Source organism: Nylanderia fulva, unplaced genomic scaffold, assembly GCF_048542155.1.
Source record: "Nylanderia fulva isolate GAGA-0341 unplaced genomic scaffold, ASM4854215v1 Scaffold94, whole genome shotgun sequence".
NCBI classification, from domain to species: Eukaryota; Metazoa; Arthropoda; class Insecta; order Hymenoptera; family Formicidae; genus Nylanderia; species Nylanderia fulva.
Genome location: NW_028191068.1, coordinates 97063 through 124403, shown reverse-complemented (window position 1 = coordinate 124403; position 27341 = coordinate 97063). Strand labels below are relative to the sequence as shown.

At 34.5% G+C, this 27341-nt stretch overlaps 2 protein-coding genes across 6 annotated transcripts; one reads left to right on the top strand and one right to left on the bottom strand.

Annotated features, from left to right (window-relative positions):
* On the bottom strand, positions 1-9429 carry LOC114934078 (uncharacterized). 5 transcript variants are annotated; one of them, XM_085489999.1, is made up of 19 exons: positions 9019-9426; positions 7139-7294; positions 6763-7034; positions 6245-6479; positions 5801-6142; positions 5493-5633; positions 4939-5094; positions 4330-4460; positions 3937-4114; positions 3665-3795; positions 2827-2998; positions 2557-2690; positions 2171-2342; positions 1902-2032; positions 1511-1682; positions 1244-1377; positions 857-1028; positions 583-716; positions 1-367 (listed from the first exon to the last, which is right to left on the bottom strand). In XM_085489999.1, the coding sequence occupies exons 1-19, from the start codon at positions 9215-9217 to the stop codon at positions 107-109; spliced, it is 3423 nt and encodes a 1140-aa protein (XP_085346125.1). In that variant the 5' UTR covers positions 9218-9426; the 3' UTR covers positions 1-106. The 5 variants fall into 5 exon arrangements, with proteins under 5 accessions (XP_085346125.1, XP_085346124.1, XP_085346127.1 ...); XM_085489998.1 differs by having other exon boundaries at positions 3934-4114; positions 9019-9425; XM_085490000.1 differs by lacking the exons at positions 1-367; positions 857-1028 and having other exon boundaries at positions 653-716; positions 3934-4114; positions 9019-9425.
* Positions 9430-10594: 1165 nt separating this feature from the next.
* Positions 10595-26773, top strand: tefu (Serine/threonine-protein kinase tefu). Its single transcript, XM_085490019.1, is given in 29 exon segments — positions 10595-10628; positions 10709-10830; positions 11242-11379; positions 11472-11877; positions 12121-12474; positions 12584-12977; positions 13300-14097; positions 14411-14600; positions 14697-15013; positions 16116-16565; positions 16806-17107; positions 17894-18480; positions 18482-18568; positions 18570-18677; positions 18679-18759; positions 18761-19095; positions 19156-19366; positions 20019-20466; positions 20537-20691; positions 20693-20779; positions 20781-21121; positions 21208-21264; positions 21266-21536; positions 21538-22062; positions 22234-22995; positions 23935-24420; positions 24783-25066; positions 25303-25529; positions 26456-26773. Coding segments are annotated over 29 exon segments (8733 nt in total). The 5' UTR covers positions 10595-10597; the 3' UTR covers positions 26635-26773.
* The last annotated feature ends 568 nt before the right edge of the window (positions 26774-27341 follow it).

Here is a 27341-nt window from a genome sequence, read left to right as displayed (position 1 = left end):
TTTTTTAGATATATATATTTCATATTTTATTTATGTCGTCTTATGCAAATAAATAAATCTAACTGATGTTTGCACAACGATATACATAAAATTACACTAGATTTGTTTAATTACTTAAATACATAAAGCACAATATATGTAATAAGAACCAAAAAATGTTATATATTTTAAATATAGTAGTCGACTTATTATCACAATGTGTCCAAACTGTTATCGAATCACTATGTTTTTCATGGCCTGGAATTCTTGAAGTACACCGAATTTCATATCCTGTACAAGGTTTTAAATTTTCGAAGTGTCCTATTAACTGTGTTGTATTTTGAAATATTTCTTTTTTTGATTGTCCAATGGAATGAGTTTCTGGTCCCTATAAAAAATGTATTCTTTAAAGCTATATATAATGAAAAATATATCCTCTAAAATTACATATATCCACGTATATTTATATATCTCCTTTTTTGTCTTTTTAAATGTTTGTAAATATTTATATTTTATATATTTGCATGATAAATTGCAAATTTTATTGAATTAAATTACTATTTTGATAGAAAGTTAATTAAAAATAATAGCAATGTTATTTACCCTAATTTCAAAAGAATAAGAAATTGCTGTCTTCTCATAATAACTGGTGTAATTCAATGTTGTAGGAAGAACTACAATAACTATACTTGTCGTGTTCACAAAAATAATCTCAGGTACGTTTGGTTTTTCTAGGCCTGGAAAATTAATAAATTATGCATTCGTATCTAATAATAATAGATATATAGTATATTTTTAATACAATAAACTATATAAACTACTGTGCTAATATATGCATTTCGCGTAAAAGATTATAATATAGCATCAAAATTAATACATTCTGTCCAAACTTTTATTGAATCACTATGCTTTTCATGGCCTAAAATTCTTGAAGTACAATAAATTTCATAGTCTGTACAAGGTTTTAAATTTTCGAACTGTCCTATTAACTGTGTTGTATTTTGAAATATTTCTTTTTTTGATTGTCCAATGGAATGAGTTTCTGGTCCCTATAAAAAATGTATTCTTTAAAGCTATATGTAATGAAAAATATATCCTTTAAAATTATATATATCCACGTATATTTATATATCTCCTTTTTTGTCTTTTTAAATGTTTGTAAATATTTATATTTTATATATTTGCATGATAAATTGTAATATTTATTGAATTAAATTACTATTCTGATAGAAAGTTAATGAAAAATAATAGCAATGTTATTTACCCTAATTTCGAAAGAATAAGAAATTGCTGTCTCCTCATAATAACTGGTGTAATTCAATGTTGTAGGAAGAACTACAATAACTATACTTGTCGTGTTCACAAAAATAATCTCAGGTACGTTTGGTTTTTCTAGGCCTGGAAAATTAATAAATTATACATTCGTATCTAATAATAATAGATATATAGTATATTTTTGATACACTAAACTATATAGACTACTGTGCATCTCGCGTAAAAGATTATAATATTATAGCATCAAAATTAATACATTTTGTCCAAACTGTTATTGAATCACTACGTTTTTCATAGCCTAAAATTCTTGAAGTACACCGAATTTCATATTCTGTACAAGGTTTTAAATTTTCGTAGTGTTCTATTAACTGTGTTGTATTTTGAAATATTTCTTTTTTTGGTTCTCCAAAGAAATGAGTTTCTGGTCCCTATAAAAAATGTATTCTTTAAAGCTATATATAATGAAAAATATATCCTCTCTAAAATTACATATATCCACGTATATTTATATATCTCCTTTTTTGTCTTTTTAAATGTTTGTAAATATTTATATTTTATATATTTGCATGATAAATTGTAAATTTTATTGAATTAATTTACTATTCTGTGATAGAAAGTTAATTAAAAATAAAAGTAATGTTATTTACCCTAAATTCGAATAAATAAGAAATTGCTGTCATCTCATAATAACTAGTGTAATGCCATGTTGTAAGAAGAAATACAACTATACTTGTCATGTTCACAAACAAAACCTCAGGTACGTTTGGTTCTTCCATGCCTAGAAAATTAATAAATTATACATTCGTATCTAATAATAATAGATATATAGAATATTTCTGATACACTAAACTATATAAACTATACTGTGCTAATGTGCATCGTAAAAGATTATAATATATAGCATCAAAATTAATACAATGTGTCCAAACTGTTATCGAATCACTATGTTTTTCATGGCCTGGAATTCTTAAAGTACACCAAATTCCATATCCTGTACAAGGTTTTAAATTTTCGAAGTGTCCTATTAACTGTGTTGTATTTTGAAATATTTCTTTTTTTGATTGTCCAATGGAATGAGTTTCTGGTCCCTATAAAAAATGTATTCTTTAAGCTATATATAATGAAAAATATATTCTCTAAAATTACATATATCCACGTATATTTATATATCTCCTTTTTTGTCTTTTTAAATGTTTGTAAATATTTATATTTTATATATTTGCATGATAAATTGTAAATTTTATTGAATTAATTTACTATTCTGATAGAAAGTTAATTAAAAATAATAGCAATGTTATTTACTCTAATTTCAAAAGAATAAGAAATTGCTGTCTTCTCAAAATAACTGGTGTAATTCAATGTTGTAGGAAGAACTACAATAACTATACTTGTCGTGTTCACAAAAATAATCTCAGGTACGTTTGGTTTTTCGAGGCCTAAAAAATTAATAAATTATACATTCGTATCTAATAATAATAGATATATAAAATATTTCTGATACATTAACAATAAACTATAAAGACTACTGTGCATCTTGCGTAAAAGATTATAATATAGCATCAAAATTAATACATTCTGTCCAAACTGTTTTTGAATCACTACGTTTTTCATAGCCTGAAATTCTTGAAGTACACTGAATTTCATATTGTGTACAAGGTTCTAAATTTTCGAAGCATCCTATTAACTCTGATGTATTTTGAAATATTTCTTTTTTTGATTGTCCAATGAAATGAGTTTCTGGTTCCTATAAAAAATGTATTTTTTAAAGCTATATACAGGGTGTCCCATAATCCGCTAACCACCGCGAATGGGCAGATAGAACGTGTTAAACTGAATAGAAAAGTCCTGTATCATTTTGCGATATTCGCAATAATTATTGAGTTATTAACTAAATAAAATATCTAAACGAATGAGCGGGTAGAAAGCGGTAGGCCGGACTCGGTGTGCATGTCGGATGACTTATTTGTTATATGCCGCTTAGTATCAAAAGTATCATCTTACTTTTCGGCGCCACTACATTGGTCACCGCTCGCTGCATGACACCGCCTCTCGATCAAATAATGCTTTCTACCTGCTTATCCGTTTAGATATTTTAATAAATAACTCTTAATTACGTAATAATTATTGCGAATATCGCAAAATGATACAGAACTTTTCTATTCGGTTTAACACGCTCTATCTGCCCATTCGCGGTGGTTCGCGAATTATGGGACACCCTGTATAATGAAAAATATATCCCTTAAAATTATATTATATATATTTACGTATATTTATATATCTCCTTTTTTGTCTTTTTAAATGTTTGTAAATATTTATATTTTATATATTTGCATGATAAATTGTAAATTTTATTGAATTAAATTACTATTCTGATAGAAAGTTAATTAAAAATAAAAGTAATGTTATTTACCCTAATTTCGAAAGAATAAGAAATTGCTGTCTCATAATAACTAGTGTAAATCCATGATGAAGAAAAAATTACAATAACTATACTTGTCGTGTTCACAAACAAAACCTTAGGTACGATTGGTTCTTCTAGGCCTGGAAAATTAATAAATTATACATTCGTATCTAATAATAATAGATATATAAAATATTTCTGATACACTAAACTATATAAACTATACTGTGCTAATGTGCATCGTAAAAGATTATAATATATAGCATCAAAATTAATACAACGTGTCCAAACTGTTATCGAATCACTATGTTTTTCATGGCCTGGAATTCTTGAAGTACACCAAATTCCATATCCTGTACAAGGTTTTAAATTTTCGAAGTATCCTATTAACTGTATTCTATTTTGAAATATTTCTTTTTTTGATTGTCCAATGGAATGAGTTTCTGGTTCATCTAGTTCCTATAAAAAATGTATTCTTTAAAGCTGTATATAATAAAAAATATATCCTTTAAAATTATATATATCCACGTATATTTATATATCTTCTTTTTTGTCTTTTTAAATGTTTGTAAATATTTATATTTTATATATTTGCATGATAAATTGCAAATTTTATTGAATTAAATTACTATTCTGATAGAAAGTTAATTAAAAATAATAGCAATGTTATTTACTCTAATTTCGAAAGAATAAGAAATTGTTGTCTCCTCATAATAACTAGTGTAATTCCATGTTGTAGGAAGAACTACAATTATACTTGTCCTGCCCACAAAAAAAACGTTAGGTACGTTTGGTTTTTCTAGGCCTGAAAAATTAATAAATTATACATTCGTATCTAATAATAATAGATATATAGAATATTTCTGATACACTAAACTATATAAACTACTGTGCTAATGTGCATCTCGCGTAAAAAATTATATAATATAGCATCAAAATTAATACATAACAGTTTATCTCTACTTTTATCCCAAGTAGAACGGAAGATCAAAATAATATCATTTTTACTCATACTGATCAAATTTGGAATTCAAATTTGGTCAATATGACGTCAAATTGACATTATTTTGACGTTTCTGTTCTACTTGGGATCTTTAATAAAATTACATTATTACATAAACTTTGTATACATTGATTTTCATCGATGTATGAATCATATATGTATACATATAATGTTTAATAATGTTATATAAAAATGTCATAAAAATAATTTATTTAATGTGCATGAGCATTTGCTTAAATGAGTTCACAAAGAATTTAATAGCATATTATAATTCACTTACGTCTACGACAAGATACGTCCCAATAACCTAACGGACATGTGCAACCATTATTGTTACAAAATGTAATATCCTCGCAATCAGCATTGATTTGCAAATCATGTTCGCAAGAAATCAAGCATTGCGGTCCAATTTTTCCTCGAGGACAATCTTCAGGTTCTATAAAAAGATAGAAGAATAAAAAGACAGATAATTTTTCTAACACATTTTTCTAACAGTTTTTTGGGTGCAAACTTCTAAAAACGACCCACGTCACGCCCGATTTTATGAATTTTTGTACAAATACTTTAAATGATGTCAAATAAATTTATCCTTAAACAGATTTTTACCGATTGACCATTTGAGATCATTTAGAGTATTTCTACAAAAATTCATGACAATCGGACGTAGGTCATTTTCGGAAGTTTATCCGGTTTTTTTTGTAAATACTCAAAAAATAATGTTAAAAATTCTACTTATACGTATATATAAAATATAAATCATATAATATTATCCAAAATAATGTCAAATTTCACTTATAAAATATAGTTGAATGATATTCTTTAATAGTTTCATACTTATTGTTAGATTTGACCAAGAAGATAGATAAATTTGTTCATCGTAAAATAATTTTTGACATTCTATAGGCGAATCTTGTACGTTCTTTTTGATGTACGAAAAATCCATTTTTTGATGTAATACAACTGCTTTTAAAGTTCCTAAAAAGTATAATTAAATTACATGTAAAAAAATTAATGTGTTTAAAAATTTTTAGAATTTTTTTGTCTACATGCACACACATTAAATTGACTTTATCGATATTTTGGCAATTATAGATATAACAATTTTGTAGATGTAACAAAATTAAAAATTTTTTAATATATACCATTTTGCGGACACTGACGAACATTCGCTATTGCCCATAATGGATTAGAAGTAAATGTACTGAGCTTAGGAATTAATTGCATTGACACATTAACATAATATGCCGTTGTAAGATTTTCCTTTATTTGAACAGATTGCCACATAGGCAAGCCATGTTTCGCAGCTAAACCTTTTATTGTTACATTTTTCAATATTATATCATTTGCAGAATCAAGTAATATTATATTTGCGTCGCATTCTGCGCAAAGGCCAATTAACATTTCTACACATATTGTTTGATTATATATTGTAAAAGTTGGACTCGTTAAAATTGCATCCTTAAATGTCGTATGCAGAAAGTCATCTAAAATATGTTTGTAAATAAAACTTTTGTTTAAAATTGTTCAGTTGTTGCTCTATTTAAAATAGTTTCATTAATAGAATTATATTTAGAAGTTGTACTTACATATATGAAATCGTATCTTTCCTAGTGATGTACTTCGGGATTTAGTCGTATTAAATATAGATCCAATGAATATACGATAGTAAAAAGTAGTAGAAAATAAAAAATTCATTGTTTCATTTTGTTTATTAATGTTTACATATTTCATATTGATGTCATCAGTGTTATAAAAGGATATACTTTGAGTTATAGGATTCCTTATAATTGTAATCGTATGCCAATTAGAATTGCGTTTGCCCTATATTAATTGTCAATTCATATTTTGTGTTTATTTTTGCATCTATTTAGATTTTCTTAAAATAAAATTAGAATTAAAATCAAATGAGAAATATTTTTATCGGCTCTCAATTTTAAGAATAAAATATGATATTAATGCGTGTAATTTCAAAATTAATAATAATTTTATTTTAAAAAAATGGTAATGATTTAATCGACCAATTCTGGCAAAAAAAATTTTATTAAATTTTACAACGTTTTTATTATAAATAAATAAAATTTTATTTTAAATAAAAGTATATTACTCTATAGCCAGTTGCGTGCTTGCATTTAGGAGATAAAGTTTGTAATAAGTCCTCGTTCTCGTAAGATTCTCCCTCGCAAGTTTCTATGATGTAAATATTGTCAACAAGATATTTATTTATTGTAAGCCGATGACAATAATGCATGGAATCTTCTCCTCTATTACAAAATAATATCTGCATAAATTTATATCTTAAAAACGATAATACTATTGTAGAAGTATTTAAATCTATAGAATCATATTCATTTCTTTTAATTTCATATTCCTTAAAATCTGAAATTTAAATATATTATTTAAATATGAATATTATTATATGTGATAAATATCGTAATGTATTTTAAATATTGCAATTCTTTTTTAACTTGCGAAGCATCTACCTTCCCATCGTTCATCAAATACCGGACCCATAGGCGTTTCAAGAGAACTTGTGAAACTCCATTTCGGTTTACTCCATGACTTTAAGCACTCTTCATTTTTCCTATTCATTTTGCAATCTATTTCGTTATTAATGTATTTATTCGAATTGTAAATCTCTGAAATAATTGGATAATTAAATTGTCGTAAAATAATTGATTAATAATTTAATTGTACATATAATATTGTTGCTCACGACTCAATTTTGATATTAATCAAAGCAACGTCTCACGCATACTCACACTCGCAACAGAAAGTGATAATATATACATATATTCATATATTTAATTTTCTGCAATAAGCCTGATAAAAATAGTCAATAGAAAACATTGATTAACGAAAAAATAAAAATAAATTTTAAAAGGTTGTAAAGTTATGAAAAATGATAATGCGAATTTTAAAAAAAGATTTTAAAGCTTAAAATCTCTACATTACAAAGGTCATAGCTTTTTTCATTTTCTCCCATTCTGATACTTTTTACATATAGAAGCGACAAACATTACGAAATAAAAAATTTTCTACTTACTTTGTGGACGTGTCGCATGTAGAAGAAAATTTGAAAAATATATTCGCGTTAAAGCCTAAAGTTTTCCTTGTAAAATCGCATTTTTAAATTTAAATTTAGATCTTTTTTATCAAGTTATTCTAAGTTGAAGAGAAAATGTCATTCTCACTTTTGATAGTTCATAATTCCGTAAAAAAACAGCAATTTTAAGAATGGATTCTTAAAGCTGAATCTTTTCTCTTTAGTATGATATATCTATGATCTTTTAAAGTAGATCTTTCGAAAGTATCTATGATCTTTCAAAAGTAGGGATTTCAAGCTTGAAAATCTTTTTTTAAAATTTAAGTTATTCTTCGAAAACAAAATTACAACTATTTAAAATTTATTTTTTTTTGGAACAATTTTTTTATTCTCTAATTATTTAGAAGAGTGTATGTCTGTAAAAATTGTTCTAGCTCAAGTATTTTTTAGAAAAATTTTTTATACATAAAATAATGTTTAAAAATAGATATACACATACAAAATCAAAATTTAAAAATATATTTTAATATATAAAAACATATACGCAGACTGATTTTGACATTAATAATTGAAGCGTACAACGTCCCACCAAAACTTTTACTTGCGACGAGAAATGACAACATATATTTTTAATAAAAGAAAATATGTAACCGATATTAGACAGAACAAGAAATATGTCGATTGAATCAATCGTAAAGATGCTACCCAAGTAGAACAGAAAATCAAAATAATATTATTTTGACGTCATATTGATCAAATTTGGAATTCAAATTTGGTCAAGATGACATTATTTTGACTTTTCTGTTCTACTTGGGTAGTTGTCTCGCTATTTTGTATTTTCTCGCGTGTTTCTCTGATCACGTGATGCACATACAGTCCAAAACAGTTTATATAACACGCGTATATGTATATAGAAAAAACAAAAACAATATTTTTTGTCTCGAAAGACACATCACAACAGCTACATGACGTGTGTCAACTAAATACATGTCGATTATTATTTGTCCTTTATTAACGATCTTCCGCGAAGAGAAGGTTTAGGAGGTGAAATCCGAGAAAACGTAACAATATAATAAAGTGAAGACTTTATGAATAAATGTTCAATATAAAATTTAATAAGAATGTTCAATATAAAATTTAATAAGAGTTTTATTATATATCCCAGTAAGGAAGAATTGGTCGAATCGACGTCGATTTGACTACCATTTCTCGCTATGGGATATATTTTTATAATAATAAATGAAATCTTGTTAAAACTTCTATATTTTGCTTTATTGTGGAACTGTAAAAATGTTTATTTATATTTTTATAACTTACGTTTGCTGCTTTCTGTAATGGTATTGTAATTTAATGTGTTGATCCACACAAGGGCGCTGCCATCATCCTTCGAGACACATATTAATTTTCTATAATCAGTCGAATTTACCGGTCCACTCAATATGCTTATATTTCCAAAAACATACATAATTTGGTTCACAAACATGAGAAATATTATGTCCAGTATTACTGTTTTCATAATTAATAAATGTGAAATTCGTTTATAATTCCAATGATTATTAGAAATAAAACAAAATAATATAGTAAAATAAATATTCTAATTTGTTATTTATTTCTATCTTATTTTATCTAATTTGTTGTTTATTTTACGATATTGTATTGCCTTCCGCCAATAGATATCACAAGAACCATACAGTCCCACGTTTTGAATATAAACTGAACAGAAGAACACGAACGAGTAGAATCTGTTCTTTGAAAGAGCGACAGTTGCGCCGTACCACAATGCGCAACTCTCTGCCGACATCTTTAAGGGGATGCCGGAGAAATGTTTTTACTGACCGAATGCGAATATTGATTATTTTGGGATATCTTTTTATTAATTATACAGATCAATAAATCCTTTTCCACGATTAAAGTACTTATAAAGACGGACCGCGCTAGCCATAATTCCATATATAAACCATATAAAAATGAAAAATTACAGTTTTGTTATCGGCTTCTTTTGTGTCAGTTCGTAACAATACTTATTTAATTATAAAAAGTTCTGCAGTTTGTCCGTGCACATAAGATATACCTTGCGCAATATGAATAAAATGAAAAAATATTAATGAGCAATTAAAAAAGAGATTACAAATTTAATAAAAAAGTTATATTAATAAATTAATAAAAGTTATTTTAATAAATTTTTTAATTTAATTTCGAAAATTTTTCAAAGTTTTCGAGTTATAAGCGATTGAAAAAAATGGGTTTTTTGAAAACTAAACGTTTTGGAGTTAAAAGTCTAACGTAATTACATTCTTCAGTTAATTTCAGGTAGAGTTTACTATAATAAAATTTTAATTTGAGGCTTAGTTATAAAGATACATAATGACAAATATTGGAAAGTTGTTAAAAATGATGACTTTTTTCGACATTTTCGCTGAGGAAGAATCGTTCCCAAATTGACCAAAGAATCCATTTGTAATCGTTGGTCCATTAGTTACCGGACACCCTGTATATACTCATATGTCATATGAGGACGCATTTTTCAATGTTTATGCAGCATTTTCAATTTTAAAATTTTGTCATTATGCAGGTAATCTGCTGAAATATATCTATCTGGGTGTCAAAATAAAATTAAAAAATATTTGAATGTATATTATATAGTGTATATTTTTTAATTAATTTATATGCGCGAATATATTTTTCATTCAAAATTTATATGGATAAAATGTGTAAACACACATACCTATGCATCAAATAATGATTTTAAACTTGACTAACAAAAAGGGGATATAAGCATGGACTTGAACCAAATTTGGCTTATTTACCGACATCAAAAGTGGATTGGGCCATGTAGTTCCTGGTGGCGCCTCTCATTCTTCTCTCTGATTTAATTATCTAGTTTAACCGATAGTTCATGGTTGTTTCATGTCATTTGGCGGTATTTTGTGAGATGATAAAGATGTTATTGGACTTTTGTGTACTTCGCTGTAAATTTCATACATTTTTATTTCTTTTTATCTTACAGCTGTCACGTCAGATTCGACGTCTGGAAGCTCCGCCAGAATGTCGAACAAAATGTCGCGAATATCGGAGAAAATCTCCAATGTTTTGAAGCTGGCCAACAGTTCGAGGTTGAGCGACAAAAAGGTATCACTGTGCATTAATAATTTTTGATAGTTAATAATTATTATAATTATTACTTTTTATAATAAACCGATATTTTATTAATTGCATTATTTTTTCCTCGTTTTATCGTAAAAATTTATTTTTCTCAAGATAAAAATAATTATAACCAACAATATGCCGGTTCCAATCTTTTTAAGTCTTCCAAACAGTAATAATTTATATTCATTTAAAATTTTTAAAATGCGAAGGAAATTATTATTTAAGACTTAATTTTTTAACTTTTTGTTATTTTGTGTTCCTACTCGGTTTGTCTTTGTTTGAAAAAGAAAATTACAATAAATTTTATAAAAGAGAATTATAAGAAACAATTTTGTATATTGAGATGCTTGTTTTCTTTCTTTTTTTTTTAAATTTAGTTTTTTCAATTTTTAGAGATGTGTCACCGAATTATTGGATTTGTATCAGAATGATGAAGCTCGCAATGAAATACATGAAAATACAGAGAGGAAAGCTTCAGGGATTGTCAATTGGCCTTATATTTTACTCACAGCTCACAAACTAATTCTTGATGTAAGATGATTTGCACGATAGAAATTTTTGAAACATTTTTCTCTTATTATATATTATTTTATTAATCTTTTAAATGTTTGAATAACAAAAAGGAAGCGGAGAAGCCCAGTAAGGAAACAGCTTCCAAAAGCAAGGAGAGAGAGGCACTCAGTGGTTTAATGATCGATACATTTCGTCGATCTAATGAAAGATCCAATGAGCTTCTACATGGCAACGACATCGTCTCTATGATACTGCAGATATTAGATTCTAAGATTTATGCACACTATCAGGATAAATATCTAGCACTACTGGTCACATATGTATTGCCTAAGAGTGCCAATTATAATAACATTACTGCGGAACAATGGAGAGAATTGTTGATTGTCTGCAGCAAGCTGTACAAAAAGGCGCATCTCAAGAAGCACATTGTGTTGGATGCGCTACAAATGATTGTGGATCGTTCCTTTTTGCACACAAATCTAGTTTTTCACGTGAAGAATTTATTACCTTTCTTGGGTGTGTATTAAAATTTTGTTAAACTAAATTTGAGCAGGTTTTGAAAAAAAACGAGTTATCAGATTTTTTTACTTTGAAAGGACTCATGAAATATTATGGAGATTTTGAAATTGTTTTCCAAAATGTCTTGATAATTTTACTCTTATATTACAAGCAGTTCAATTCCCAGTAAATTAAATTTGATTAGGATTTTTAAATACATATTGAACTTGATTCCATCCCTAATTTTCCGTTTTTCTCTAGAGGATATCTTCCAAAATGTAAAGGCGAGCAACGACGAGCAGTTGACGGAGTCCTTCTACAGACTAAGCAGCAGTGTATGCAACCAGATCGCGACGGAATCGAGAATCGCTCTCTGCAAATTCAGCGAAAGTATATTGATGGACATCCTACGTCTGAACGGCTCCGAGGGAAAGTACAAGCTCTTGTTTACCTTCCTGCAGATGCATCATCCAGATGGTACCGGGTACGAAGAAGGCACATATACCTACAACAGGAGCAAGTGGAGGGATTTGTTGCGCAGTATGTGCCAGCTTGTTCAGGAGAACTGCAAGTTAGATGTGCAGTGGCGCAGTTTTATCGAGTTTGCCAGTGAAGGTGCTTCTTTTTTTTTGAAATCGTTAATCTAGAAATTATAGTTAAAATTTTATAGAATTTTTTAAAAACAGTATCTTGTGTTTAGAAACGTGTTATGTATTTCTTGCAGTCGTGCAGCAGGTAATGAACAATTCGGTTAGTCTCGCTTGCTCTGTTGACGCAAATTCTTCGGACGACATCCACCCTCAACCGGCCAAACGTAGGCGAACGATGAGCAGGATGGAGAACGTCGTTGATATGGTAACAGAGAGCAGTCCCGAGGAGGTGTGGCCCTTGCTGAGAATTCTTGAGGAAACGCTGAGGAAGTATCCACAGTGCTTGAAACCGCAGGATTTCGCGCCCTTGCTGCAACGTTTAACGGAACTCGCTCAGTCTCGAGACGAGCTCATCATGGACTATTTGTACAATCTCGCTCTCGTTCTCATGGAGAACGAAACGTCTAGCGGAAGAGAGGTGCAGGACACTGCGATTCACTGGAGCAAGATCTGGGACATGCTACTCAGGTCTATATAAATCGAAGTACTCAAGTACATAGGATTTTGGCTTTCGCTGGAATTGGCTGCTTTTTTCATATTTTATGTTGTCCCATAGAAAATTACTGAAACTAATCAGCAATTTTTGTTTTTTTAATAATTGCATACATTAAAAAATGACAGCTGATTAGTTTCAGCAATTTCATATGGGATGTCCTGCTTACCGTGACTTCCCAAAAAAGAATAGCCAATTCCACCAAAAGAATTTTCAATTATTTAAATTATTTTTTGCAAAAGACTACCTTCTAAGATTCATTTCACCTGTAAAATTACATTAAAATTAACATTGCAGGTCTCTGGGAGCAAATCAGAATGAAAAGTCGGGTCACTCGTTGATCTGCTGTTTTATAACGCACAATAGGATGCCGAATGCAAACGCCCTCCTCAGGTTGTACCTGACGAAGGCGATTCGCTGGTCGCCGAACAGCGTGCACACCCTGCGACGATTATGCGAACGCGTCTCCCTACCTGAAGATGCTTTCACGTCAGTGTTGGATCCGTCTCCATCGGCAACAACCGCGCCGATCTGCGACCGGACGCGACTCCTGGAGTGGTTGCTGAACGCGTCGTGGGAGAAGCTGGTGACACGATTGTACGACGAGACTATGGAGAACGTCTGCACCCTATCGGTGGATCTCGTGCTGAGTTCTCGTTGCAGGCGGAAGCGCGAGGAATCGAGTGAGACCATCCTTCATCATTATCAGAATATCTGTTCGACGGATCTTTCGCGACTCTGTCGCGCGTCCTTGACCTTCCAGCTAGAGTTTTTGGCCAGGTCGAAGGATGACGAACGGGATCTCAGGCTGGTGGTCACGGACGGGAATCCCGTCTCCTATGTACAGGAGGCGCTGAACTTTCTGAAGCAACGCTTACGCGTCCTTCTTCAGGGTGAAGACTCCAACGATGAAGCGAAAAGAATTATCGACGTGCATGTCGTACTGATGAAGGTAGCGCTCCTAGCGAGATCGCTGTCCAATTTCAAGCAACTGGGGATTATTGCGAAGGAGGATACCGGTGACCCGTTGATCGACGTGATGGAGAAGAACCTGAAGAATAGCTTCGAAGTTCTAGCGAAGACCGACTGGAGCAGGTGCGAAAAACTTGATGGTTTCTTATACTTTTTAATTTTATTTATTTTTATTTTTATATATTTTTTAAAATTTATATTTATTATTTATTTTATTTTTATTTTAATTTTTAATTTTTTATTTTGTTTTTATATTTATATGTTATTTAAAAAAATTTTACTTTTTAAATATTTTAATGTTTTTTATATTTTATTTTTATATTTGATTACATTGTAATTAATCGTGCAAAAAGAATTAATAAGCTATTAACCTTGTTTTTATTGAAATTCTTATTGATGTTTTATGTAAATATTAATTACGTTTAAATCTTTATAGGTGCAATTATTTGTACTTGTCGAGCGTGACCAGGGCGTTGAACGTGCTCTACAGGACGACCTACGACGTGGACATTGCGAGGATAATCGTCTCCGCGTCTACCGTGAATATGTTGAAGAATATATTCGATCTCTTGAATCTCGATGGCAATCGTAACAGCGATCATCACCAGGAACACGACACTTTTCAGGTATATAAAGTTTTGTAGCGAAGAAATCAATCTGTATCTGTTTCTTGAAACACCATCAACTTCATCAGATTTTAATCTCTGACTCTTCTTTTTAAGAGGCGCAACCGATTCAGTTTGGAGGCGTCGAACTCTTCGTCTTCGACGAGTCTCCGGCGCGAGGACAAGATTCGTCTCGAGGTCGTCCAGGCCTTGGCGTCCTTCTGCGCGCTTTCCATCGACGCGAATCGAGGAAAATCGCCGCTACAGACAAAGATGATGCGTAACTTGCTCAACATGCAGCAGGACTTTACGAACTGTGTGGATTTTTGGATATCGCTGACGATCCTGGAATCGCTGGCCGCGCGGGATCGGGACGAGATTCATCAGGAATACACGCAGGCACCGTTGGACTTGCTCCTGGAGATGTGTCAGAAGTAGGGATAGAATCAAGTTTGATGTAATAATACCCAAGTAGCAAAGGGTAGTAAGAATACGTCATTTTGACGTCTAATGACGTCAGTTTGACATTTAATGATGTCAGTTTGCTACTTGGGAAAGATTTAGGTCTAGAAAAAGTCCAAGTAGCAAACTGACGTCATTAAACATCAAAATAACATTATTTTAACATTTAATTATGTCAGTTTGCTACTTGAATACTTAAAATTTGAAGCGAATTTTCTGGGAATTGAATAATATTCGTGAATATATACGTAAATAGAAAAAAAACAAAATTATTTTTTTTAATGAAAAATCTTTGAAAATTTTTTCTTTTTTATTTTGGATATTTATATATTTGTATTTTTATTACTGCAAATTGATTTTTTTTAACTCTGTAGATAGATTTTAATGAGAGATTATTCAGTCAAATGCATAACAAAATTGTTTATTGTGCATCTAATTAAAAATTACCTGAATCTAATTAGAAATTACCTGAATCATGTCGAATTTGATGCAATTTGCAAAAGTCTCATTAATCTATTAAAATTAAAATATATAAATAAATTAAATTACAAATTAATGAGAAAATTAAATGATATCAAATTAGAAAATTTAATTTTATTTTCTAATTTTATTTCCTAATTTGACGTATTAAAATTACTTTTGAAAAAAATTAAAAATTAAAAGCTAGTTTTTTAAATATTATGTTAACAAAAAATATAAAGAAAAATATATTTTAAAAAATAATAAAAAAAATTTTGTCTTCAACTATTTTTAAGTAGTTATTTAAAATATCTATTAAAAAATTGTTTTTTTTACCTCTCTACTCATAAGATTATATTTTATATATTACATTTGCCAAAGTAATCAAACTTGGAACAGATATATTTCAATTTTTTAAATTAAATTAGCAAGAAAATAGAATATTTATAAGTATTGTTTATCATATAAGACACACATATACAAGGTAAAATTTCTCACAAGTACTCATAAAAGATTCGAACCTATCTCGTTCAGGTCTACTTGAAAATACTGATTTTTTTTCAAGTAATCAACCGAATCCACTTGTAAGATATTTAATTCCATCCGTTCCATCAGCCAGACGAATCACAAGAACGAGGAGTCGTCGCGCCGACTGTTGAACCTGCTGCCGTCGTTCTTCGAGTACGCGACCGAATACAAACATTCCCCGAGGACGATCATCGACACCCTGGTGCAGTTCCACAGACTTATGCGCAAGCGGAACTACAGCGTGCACGTGCACGTGGACTACACGAGATGCGTCTGCAACTGCGTGCGGATCGATCCAAGCTTCTCGTGGAACCACGACGGAGCCGACGACGACGTCGCGACATTGCTGGACAGCGTCCTCGACTACATCGGCGACGCGCTCTTCATGCTGCGTTCCCAGGCCGTGCGATGCCTGCAGCAACTCCTGGCCCTCAAGAACGTCGCTCACAAGTGGAAGGAGCGAATATACTTCAAGGTGGAGAAGACTGCCTTCAAGCTTCTCGATGAGACTCAACAGTCCAGTTCCAATCCGCAAAAGTATGGACATCTTCGTATTAACACAATTTAATATAATTTTATATTAATTTTTATGTAATTTTAATTATATAATACAATTTTAATTTAATTATATAGTATAATTTTAATTACACAATATAATTTTTTTTAATGTATATAATATAATTTTAATTATGCAATATAATTTATATAATTTTAATTTAATTATATAATTTTAATTAATTAATTACTGAGCCTTAATCTGATATTTATGCGGAATAGCAACGATCTGGGGGAGAGTCAACGACAGGACGAGAAAGAAACCAGAACGGCCAGCGCGTTAACCGCGCTGGCCTCTGTTGCTTGCGCCAGCGGTGTTCTTCAGGGTCGCGCCTTGTACGCTATGCTGCGACTGACGATAGATAAGGAGGTGGACATGCAGACAGTGCGAAAGGTTCTCTCATCAGCGACGAAATACACGACGACACACGTCTCTCTCGTCGAGGATAACTTGAACTACCTACTGACATCTTGGATCGAAGACGCGCAGTATCCGTTACAGAGGTTTCCATGGATGCTTGCTGGTAAGGACATCGTCCTGCTAAGACTTTTTTCCTCTCTCTCTCAAATATGCTTGATAATAAGTTTGTATTATAATGGCATTGTGATCATTTCTTTGTTCATTACTTATTGATTTTATTATGAAATTGTAGTTGCATTCCTGATTGTACTATAGAAATTTTCAATATCTGTCACATTTGATAATGATACAATTAATCCAAGTAGCGAATTCACGTCATTAAATGTCATAATGACATCAGTTTGACATTTAATGACGTCAGTTTGCTATTTGAGAAAGATTTAGGTCTAGAAAAAGTCCAAGTAACAAACTGATGTCATTAAATGTCAAAATGACATAATTTTGACGTTTAATGGCGTCAGTTTACTTGGACTTGTTACTTGGACTTTTTCTAGACCTAAATTTTTCTCAAGTATACTTGAGAAGACACAATTGTATCATTATTGACGTCATTAAACGTCAAAATGACATAATTTTGATGTTTAATGACGTCAAAATAACGTAAAAATTGATTTCCTAAGTAGAATGTACGTCATTTTGACGTCATTAAGGGCCGATTTTTTCAACTTCTTGATAACTTTTCTCAAGGAGAACAGAAGGTCAAAATGATGTCAATATGACGTCATTTTGACACTATCGTGATTTTTTGTTCTCCTTGGGCCCTAAACGCCCCAAGCAGAGTGTACGTCATTTCGACGTCATTAAACGTGAAAATGTCGTATACTCTGGGAGATGAATTTTATTCAAACTCGATGAGATTGAAGACTTAAATCTATCATCATATTAACAGGCTGCGAGGCCATGGACGAATTCTTCAGAAAAAACGTCAGTCGCATAGTTCCGATCGTCCTGCGCACTTCGGGCCTCGCCGAAGCCATATCCTTCTGCACCGACTGCGCCGGTACAACCTTCGAGGAAGTCTTCGAGGATGTTTTTCCATCTTGCTTCGCGTGGCTGATATCCCGCGTGACGTCTAACGACGCTGACAGAGAGATGATGCGGAAGATGACGAAGAACACGGACAAGTTTGCGCGTACGCGCAATTTCAGCCAGCTGTTTCACTCACGACTTCAGGACGTCCTGATGGAGCTGATACAGAGGCTGCACGACGAGGACGACTTCGAGCGCGTCCTCTCGATCAAGGACGCGCGCTTCCCGGCGACGGATCCGCCGCACTTTTCACGAGCCACCCTGGACCTGTGCTTCGATCAGCTGGAGGCGTCCGGGTTTCTCGCGGCCTCGGGGAAGACGCTGACGCACACGTTGGTCGAATACCAACCGGCGACCCTGCAAAGGACCCTCTTGCGTCTCGCCGGTGCCGTACACTCGTCGCGTTTCCGCGAGGATAAGCTCAAGCGGCTCCATCAGTACGCCTACTTTTTGCTTCCGGCTGACGCGCGACCTGGCGAAGCCAGTCTTCGACGAGATGGCCGCGTTCCTGATCCGAGACCTGTGCTACAGCCTGCTTGCACATGACCAGAGGAAACGACGAGTCGCTCGCCATGGCGTGCTGCAAGTTCCTGGATTTATTCCTGAGAAGAGCTCTGCCCGCAAGGGCTGCAGAGGTGCGAGACAGTCCTCAGGTTCGTCGTGGCGGATCTGATAGGTCTGGCGCGGTCGAACACCAGCAGCGGAGTCGCCAAGGTTGCCGCGGGTACTGCTCGACTTCCTAGTGGTGGAGCAAAGAGAAGTGCTGCGGGCAGCCATCGCGAAGCTCGGCTCGTTCCCGAGCCACGAGGTCTTCCGGGACGCGAGGGAGGCTCGCAATGCCGTCAGGTCGGAGAAGAACAAGATCGCGATATGCCTCGAGGACGAGCTGGAGCTCTTTCTGGACGCCACGAGCGAGGAGAACGCAGAGTGTACTCTGGAGGATCTGGCGAATCTTACGCGGCAGCTGTCGACGAGAAAACGAGAGCTGAGGGAGCTGCACCGGAAATTGGAGAGGCCATATCCCGAAGATGGCGTCAAAATCTTGCCCCGACTGATATTTAAGTAAGACGGTTCGCTCTTCGACTCTATTCTTCCTTCAACTCTAACATCCTCATTTTTCAGACTCGTCAAGCTAACAGAATCGTCCAATCCGCGCGTGTCGATGGAGGCCACCAGGTGTCTCGGAGAACTCGGCCCGACGGATTCCACCGTGATCCTGCGACCGGCGGAGAGTATCGTCCAAGAAGCTAATTGCACGATAGACATCCTGACTTATCGATCGGTAGCGATGTTGACGAATTTCCTGGTGGAGAACGCCGTGGAACTTCGCAAGGTATCTATGTAGCTTTTATATTGGAGTTCCAGAGTTTAGCCTAGGTTGTCATTGTAATTAGATTTGTATAAAACTGTGACGAAAATCAGATGCAAATGTTTTGTCAGTTTTTAATTTTAATTTCAATTTTTTTAAATTTTATTTTGATTTATATTATAATTATTTATAATACATTTAATATTATATATATAATATTTATTACATATTATTTATGTATTATATATTTATTTTATTATTACTTTTATTAATATTTATTTTTAAATATATATAAAAATCTCAGGCAGCAAACATAGTTTGACATCTAATGACGTCATTTGACATTTAATGACATCACTTTGACGTCTAATGACGTCAGTTTGCTACTTGGGAAAGATTTAGGTTTAGAAAAGGCCCAAGTAGCAAACTAACGTCATTAAATGTTAAACTGACGTTATTAAATGTCAAACTGACGTCATTTTAAACGTCAAAATGACGTCAGTTTGCTACTTGAGATAGTATATAATAAATCATATGATATAAAATTAAATAATTATTGTATAATATAATGTAAAATATTTAATATATAGGATATAATAATAATAATGAAGTAATAATATAGAATGTAATATATAATTTTTAATAGCTGAAGCTAACAAATAAACTTTAATTCAAGGTTAGCGCTGACGCCCTTTACGCGGTGCTGTCGACTTCCTTCGGTCGTAAGCTGTCGGACGGCGACTACACTAGAGACTTGTCGAACATTCTGAAGGAGTCCGCGCCTCTGAAGATCGACTACATTCGGCCGTTCGCTCGCGAACGTAACGTGACACAGACGTCCTTTTCCGTGGATGCCGCAAGGTTTCGCACCGTTATGTGTCCGGAGAATCCTCTGTGGACCGTTCAGGAGAACGAGAATTACGCCGAGTGGGTCGTCAAGTTGACCTGCAGCATCGCCGAGTGCTTCGCGGACTCCTACCTGAAGAGCTTCCTGCCTGTTTGCCGGCTCAGCGTCAAATTCTGCGAGCTGATCCTGCCGAGGATCGTCTGCCTCGTCTGCCTCGTCAACCATCGAAGCAGCAACTCCATCGACGCCATGTGCGACTGCGTCGACCAGTTCTTCAGGTACTAGTAGATGTAAGCTGACCTCTATATAACCTTGAAATTGCTCAATCCAATTAATTTGCTCAACAGGACACCACTTCGCGATCAATCACGAGGCGGAAACGACGCCGAGAGGTGGCGGCTGCGACCAGAAGATCGTCCGCTGCATGCTGGACATAGTGAACCACGTCCGGGCGCAGCTGCCAGACGGCGTGACCTTGAGACTCGACTACGTCAACCTGGCCTAGAGCCGCGCACAGATGTTCCGCCTATTACACGGCTCTGCTGTTCGCGCAGCTCGCCTGCCAGACCATCTCCTTGGACTATCCGGACTTTCAGCAGCGACCCCAGGATCGATTACATCTACGAGTGCCAGCCGGCGGTCGGCCGGGTCCTGCAGGACATCATGCTGGACACCTATCAGAATATCAGCGACCCGGACGCCACGAGTGGCGCCGGATCGTCGCATTTGCTCGACCACGACTCCCGGGTGCAATACTACGCCCGTACCAACTGCTGGGACAAGGTCATGCTCGCGCAGGACATCGAGCTGTCGCATAGTAGCAATCCGTCCCTGGTGAACGCCAAGCAGGAGATGGCGAACGCGTTACATCGCTCGGGTCTTCAGTTTCTTCAGTCGCGGTTCCTCAACGACTGTCTGGATGAGAAGTTCAGGTGAAATTGCTCCTAAAAAGTGTATAAAAAATTACTAGAGATTTATCTTGCAAATTTGTAACGAAAAGTATATGTATATGTAATAGTTATGAGAGCGCCTGGAGACTCGGCAACTGGGACTTGCTGGTGAACAACTCGGTCGCCGCTTCTGGCCAAGGGCGACATTCAACCGCAGCAGTCGCGACTGGAGGCCCTGGAAAACGCGTTTCACGCGCACCATTACGACGCGTTGAAGTGCCTCCACGAGAACGATCGACGAGGCACGGATCGGGCGATCGAACGCGCTCGTCTAAGCGTGATCGGCGGGCTGCGAGTGATCAGTCTGGAGAGCAGCCGGACCGTCAACGAGAAACTGTCGCAGCTGCGACTGCTGTGCGAGATCGAGCAGCTGAATTCAGCGGAGGAGAGACACCCAGGAGGTGTTGCGACGCTGGAACGAGCACGAGATCAGCCTGACGGGTCAGTTCGACTACGTGGAGCCGATCCTGTGGCAGCGCATCACCATGTTTCGCATCAGGGAGTCTCTGTGGACGGACACGAGCATGCAAGAGGCCTTCTTCGCCACCTGCTTGGACCTGGCGGAGGTTGCCGTGAGTCAGGGTAACTTCCAAGTGTCCGCCCGAGCACTGGGCACCCTGGCGACGCAGCGAAATCTGTCTACGGACCTGGAGAACCAACGTCTCTATCAGGAGTCGCTCCTGCAGTGGATGATGCACGACCAGGTCATTGCGCGTCGTTTGATGCGCAACCTGATCGAGAAGAGGAATCCAAAGCCGAGCCTGAAGGCCAAAGCTCTGCGAGTCTACGGCGACTGGATGGCCGAGACCAAATCGGAGAATCCGCAGGCGGTGATACAGAAATACTATCTGGAATCCATCGCGACCAGCGAGACTATCGACGAGCAGACGCCCGATGTCATTAGAGATCTGTACGACACACAGGTAAAAAAAATAAGTGTATACAAAATTATTGGTATTACCAATGAAAGAATTGCAATTGGCGGTCAAGGTTATTTGAAGGTCAACTTAAGTTTTTTTTAATAGAGCCACCTTAATTTATTTTACATATATTTATATATTTAAGTGATATATCTTTTGTATGATTTTTGTTAGGTCGCGCTGGCGCGTTTCGCCGATGCTCAATATGAACAGATCAGCATGTACATAAACTCTCCGATCTACGAGTCGCTGAAGGAATACGCTCGCAGCAGCGACCAAATAGACCAGGCGCAGGTGAGGAATCAGGATATCAAGCGTGCGGTGATAATCAGTCAGAAGCAATCGACGAACGATGCGGCCGAGCTGAAGAACATCGAGCAGGAGAGACGGAACTATCTCGCGCAGGCTCTCAAGTATTACCTGAAGACTTTGTGCGGCAGCGAGGAACATAATCTGCTCATCTTCCGCCTGGTGGCGCTCTGGCTGGACAATATGCTAGACAACGAGGTGAACGGAGAGTTGCTGGACGAGCTGGACAACGTGCCGTCCTTTAAGTTCGTACCGCTGGTGCCGCAGCTGGCCGCTCACGTGAGCAACGATCTGAAACAGCGGAGCTTCTCCGCGCGGATCTTCAGGATTCTCGAGCGCTGCGCCCTGGAACATCCGTATCACACTCTGCCCGTGGTGCTGGCGCTGAAGAATCTACACAGCGACGACGAGTACGACGCGGGCTCCACGGTTGCGAAGAAGGAGGAACGTCGCGTGCTGGGCGCCAAGAAGCTTCTCAAGCGATTGGCCGAGTCATCCGTGCGCGATGTCGTCCAGGAGATGGAGAATCTGTCGCGGGCCCTGTTGAGTCTCGCTTATTGGCAACCCAAGGGCAAGTGCTACCATGGAAAATGCTATTCCATACCGCGAGATCAGTTGATATCCAAGGTATATTTCTTTGAGAAAAACCCAAGTAGCAAAATGACGTCATTTTTACATTTAATGACGTCATTTTGACGTTTAATGACGCCAGTTTGCTGTTTCATCGAGTAAGAATTAAAAAATGTATCTTCCAAGACTGTAGTATAGATAAGCAAGCATACGTCATTTTGACGTCATTAGACGTCATAATGATATTATTTTGGCATTTAATGATGTTATTTTGATGTTTAATGACGTCAATTTGCTATTTCATTGAATAAGAATAAAAAATTCATCTCTCAAGACTGTAGTATAGATAAGCAAGCATACGTCATTTTGACGTCATTAGACGTCATAATGATATCATTTTGGCATTTAATGACATCTAATGACGTCATTTTGACGTTTAATGACGTCAGTTTGCTATTTCATCGAATAAAAAATTCATCTCCCACGATTGTAGTATAGAACCTACCCAAGTAGAACAGAAAATCAAAATGATATTATTTTGATTTTCTGTTCTACTTGGGCAAGTAGCAAGTATCACGTCTAATGATATCAAAATGATGTTACTTTGGCATTCAATGACGTTATTTTGACGTTTAATGACGTCAGTTTGCTATTTTATCGATTAAGAATTAAAAAATGTATCTTCCAAGACTGTAGTATAGATAAGCAAGCATACGTCATTTTGACGTCATTAGACGTCATAATGATATTATTTTGGCATTTAATGACATCTAATGACGTCATTTTGACATTTAATGACATCAGTTTGCTACTAGAGAAATTTTCAGCGTCTGTCGATAATGATACAATTAAAGATTTAGAAAAAGCCCAATTATCAAACTATTAATAACGTCATTAAACGTCAAAATGACGTATGCTTGCTACCTGGGAACTCCTCATTCGCCAGAATGACCGATTTTTTAAAGTTCACTCGATCGAAATGATTGTCGTCCCCAGATCAAGAACTTGGACAACGTTCTTCTGCCGACCTTGAACTTGCCTGTGAAACCATCGGGCAATTATAACGACGTGGTTGGGGTGAAGGCGTACCAGGACACTTGCGAGTTCGTCGGCGGCATGACCGCGCCTAAGAAGATCATCTGCGTTGGCACCGATGGCGTCCAGCGCCGGCAGCTGGTCAAGGGTAAGGACGACCTGAGGCAGGACGCGGTGATGCAACAGGTGTTCACGGTGATGAACACCTTGTTGCGTACCTGCAAGGAGACGCAACGGCGGAATCTGCGGATCAGGACCTACAAGGTGGTGCCGCTGACGCAGAGGTCGGGCGTCCTGGAGTGGTGCGACAACACGGTACCCATCACGGCGACCCTGGTAGGCGGTCAGGGAGGCGCGACCGGGATACACAAGAGGTATTACCCGCGAGATCTGACCGCCGAATCGGCCAGGAACAAGATGAAGAACGTCGCGCAAGAGTCGAACGAGGTGAGGAACCTTAATTCAGGATTAAAATTATTTATATATTAATATTTAAAATATTTTAATAAAATATTTCAAAATTATTAATAACTTAAATAATAATAATATATATGACATAATAATTTTACTACTATTATTTATAAATTAATTTTAAATATCATTAATTAATTTTTAATATTTTATTTAAATAAAAAATATTTAAAAATTATTATTAATTCACATAATAATAATATACATATAACTATGATATAATCATTTTCTTATTATTATTATTGTTAATATCTTTAGCTAAATTTTGTGTTTAATTATGAATAAAAATTCTTGAAATTTCTTAAATTTTAATTTTTTTTCGGTGCTGATTTATCCAGACGAAGCTGAAGGTCTTCCTGGAGTGTTGCAAACGCATGCGGCCGGCGTTCCACCACTTCTTCGAGGAGAAGTACCGGTCCCCCGAGGCCTGGGTCGAAAGGACACTCACGTATACGCGCAGCGTCGCCACCACTTCCATGGCGGGCTATATCCTGGGCCTCGGAGACAGACATCTCAGTAATATCCTGATCGACGAGCGAACCGCCGAGGTGGTGCACATCGATTTCGGCGTGGCCTTCGAGCAGGGCAAGGTTCTACCTCTTCCGGAGACCATTCCCTTCAGGTACGGAGGGATCATCTTATATCTTTTATTGGTACCCTGTATAAGTAAAGAAGCAACGATAATGGTTGTTAAAAATATTCATAAGAGATGTTTTGAATTTAGCTAAAAATATTAACAATAATAATAATAATTGTTGTTGTTATTTAAATGATTAATAATTTAAATATTTTATTTCAATATTTAATTAACTCGCGTGAGTGATCTTTTTTTTTTAATTATTCCTCGCTCTGTCGTAGACTGACCAGGGACCTCGAGGTCGCCATGGGCGCTTCCGGCATCGAGGGGACCATGAGACGCAGCTGCGAGGTGACCATGACGATGCTGCGAGATCAAAGGCAAATCATCATCACTCTTCTGCAAGTCCTGTTGTACGATCCGCTCTTCACGTGGGCCATCACGCCGGAGAAGGCGTGCAAAATGCAAAGTGATGTCGTAAGAAGCTACTCGGAGAACAGCGGGCGAGGTAAAGAAAGTTGGACCAAGGAGGAAACAATCATACTGATCATCAAAAATAATCACCGAACTCTGAACCCCTCAACTGAGAGATTTTTTTGCAATTTTTTGCATGTCTTTTATTAATAATAATAATAATATTGTTATTAATTTAAATATTTAAATGATTAATAATTTAGATAATAATAATTATTATTAATAACAAAATTATAATTATTTATAATTATTATTATAATAATTATATTATAAATTATAATTCTTATTATAATAATTATTATTATTATTATTGTTAATATTTTTAGCTAAATTCAAAACCTCTCGCTTATTAATATTTTTAACAACTATTATCGCGTTGCTTTTTAACTTATGCAGAGTGTCTCAGTTTAATTAGTATAATCGAATATAGTTTCCAATTAGCTAATTATTTTTTCCTAAAAATAATTGTTTTCTTTTTACATTCCTCGTGATTTTGTATATAAAAATATTCAAGTACGACTATCTAAAAATGAATACTATATGTAAAATTATGTCACAAGTAAGAAATATCTATTAAATTAATTTTTTGATCATCTACTCTCTTACGATATTTTATATCAAATATTTATATAGAAAAGATATAAAGTTTTTATTTAAAAAAAAAATAAATAAAATGACTTCAAAAAATTATCTTAATTAAAATTCAAGATTATCAATTTCTTTTTCTCGAAATCTTTTAACTTTTGACTTTGTATAAAATATTTACAGTCATAGTATTAATAATATTCGATTATATTAATTAAGATAGGACATCCTGTATAATAAATTTAGATAATCACATAAATTGTTTACTAAACAAAAGGTGTTTTGATTGTTCTAAGAACTAATTACGTATATAATTAATAGCAGAATACATTGCAATGTGTCTTCATTCATTATTAATTTTTATTCGCTTTTCAGCATCTGTGGAAACCAATAAGATCGCCAAGAGAGCTCTGTTGAGAATCGAACAAAAGTTACGAGGAACGGAGGACGGTTTAGTGTCCAGTGTTTCAGGACAGGTCGAGAGACTCCTACAGGAGGCGCGAGACCCTGCAAATTTGTGTCGAGTCTATTGTGGCTGGCAGCCATATTTGTAAATATTAATAAACCTAAGTCTTTCATAAAAGTTTTCTAAGATAAAGATAAGGTTTTTTTATACTTTGTACAACTTAATAATGTAACAAGTTCAAGTTATATTTTTACCCTATTAATATTTATTAAAATATTAAAAGTTAATTGAAGTTTTATTAAGGTTTTTAAACATGTTAATAAGTTTTAATAAGCATTTTTAATTTTCGAACCGAAGATTTCACAATTTGTGTCCTTAAAAAAAAAATAAATAATTCTTATTTTATACTCTGAGAACAAAGTACAAAAGGTGTAACTAACAATTCTGATAATTTCTAATATTTCTAACAATTTGTTTTCTTTATTGATATTTTAATTAAAAAGTTCTTGATATTTTGCTCTCTTTGTATATGTTTTACATTAAATTAATTTTTAAAAAATGTATCTTTGGCAAAAAGATGTATCTTTTATTTTCTGGAAGACTTTTGTAGACTTTTATCATTAGTTATAATTAAAAACATATATTTAAAATATATTTGTTTTTATGAAATTGAAACTCTAGAATTGTATTAAAATAGTTAATAATAATACTTATCATATAAATAATTGTGATAAAATTCCACAAAAATCTCAGTTAATTAAAAAATATTTTTTTCTCGAATTTAGATATTTTTTGTGGAATTTTAAGTAATTGATTTAAAAACATCTTTTTTCTGTAATTGAAATTTATCTGTGG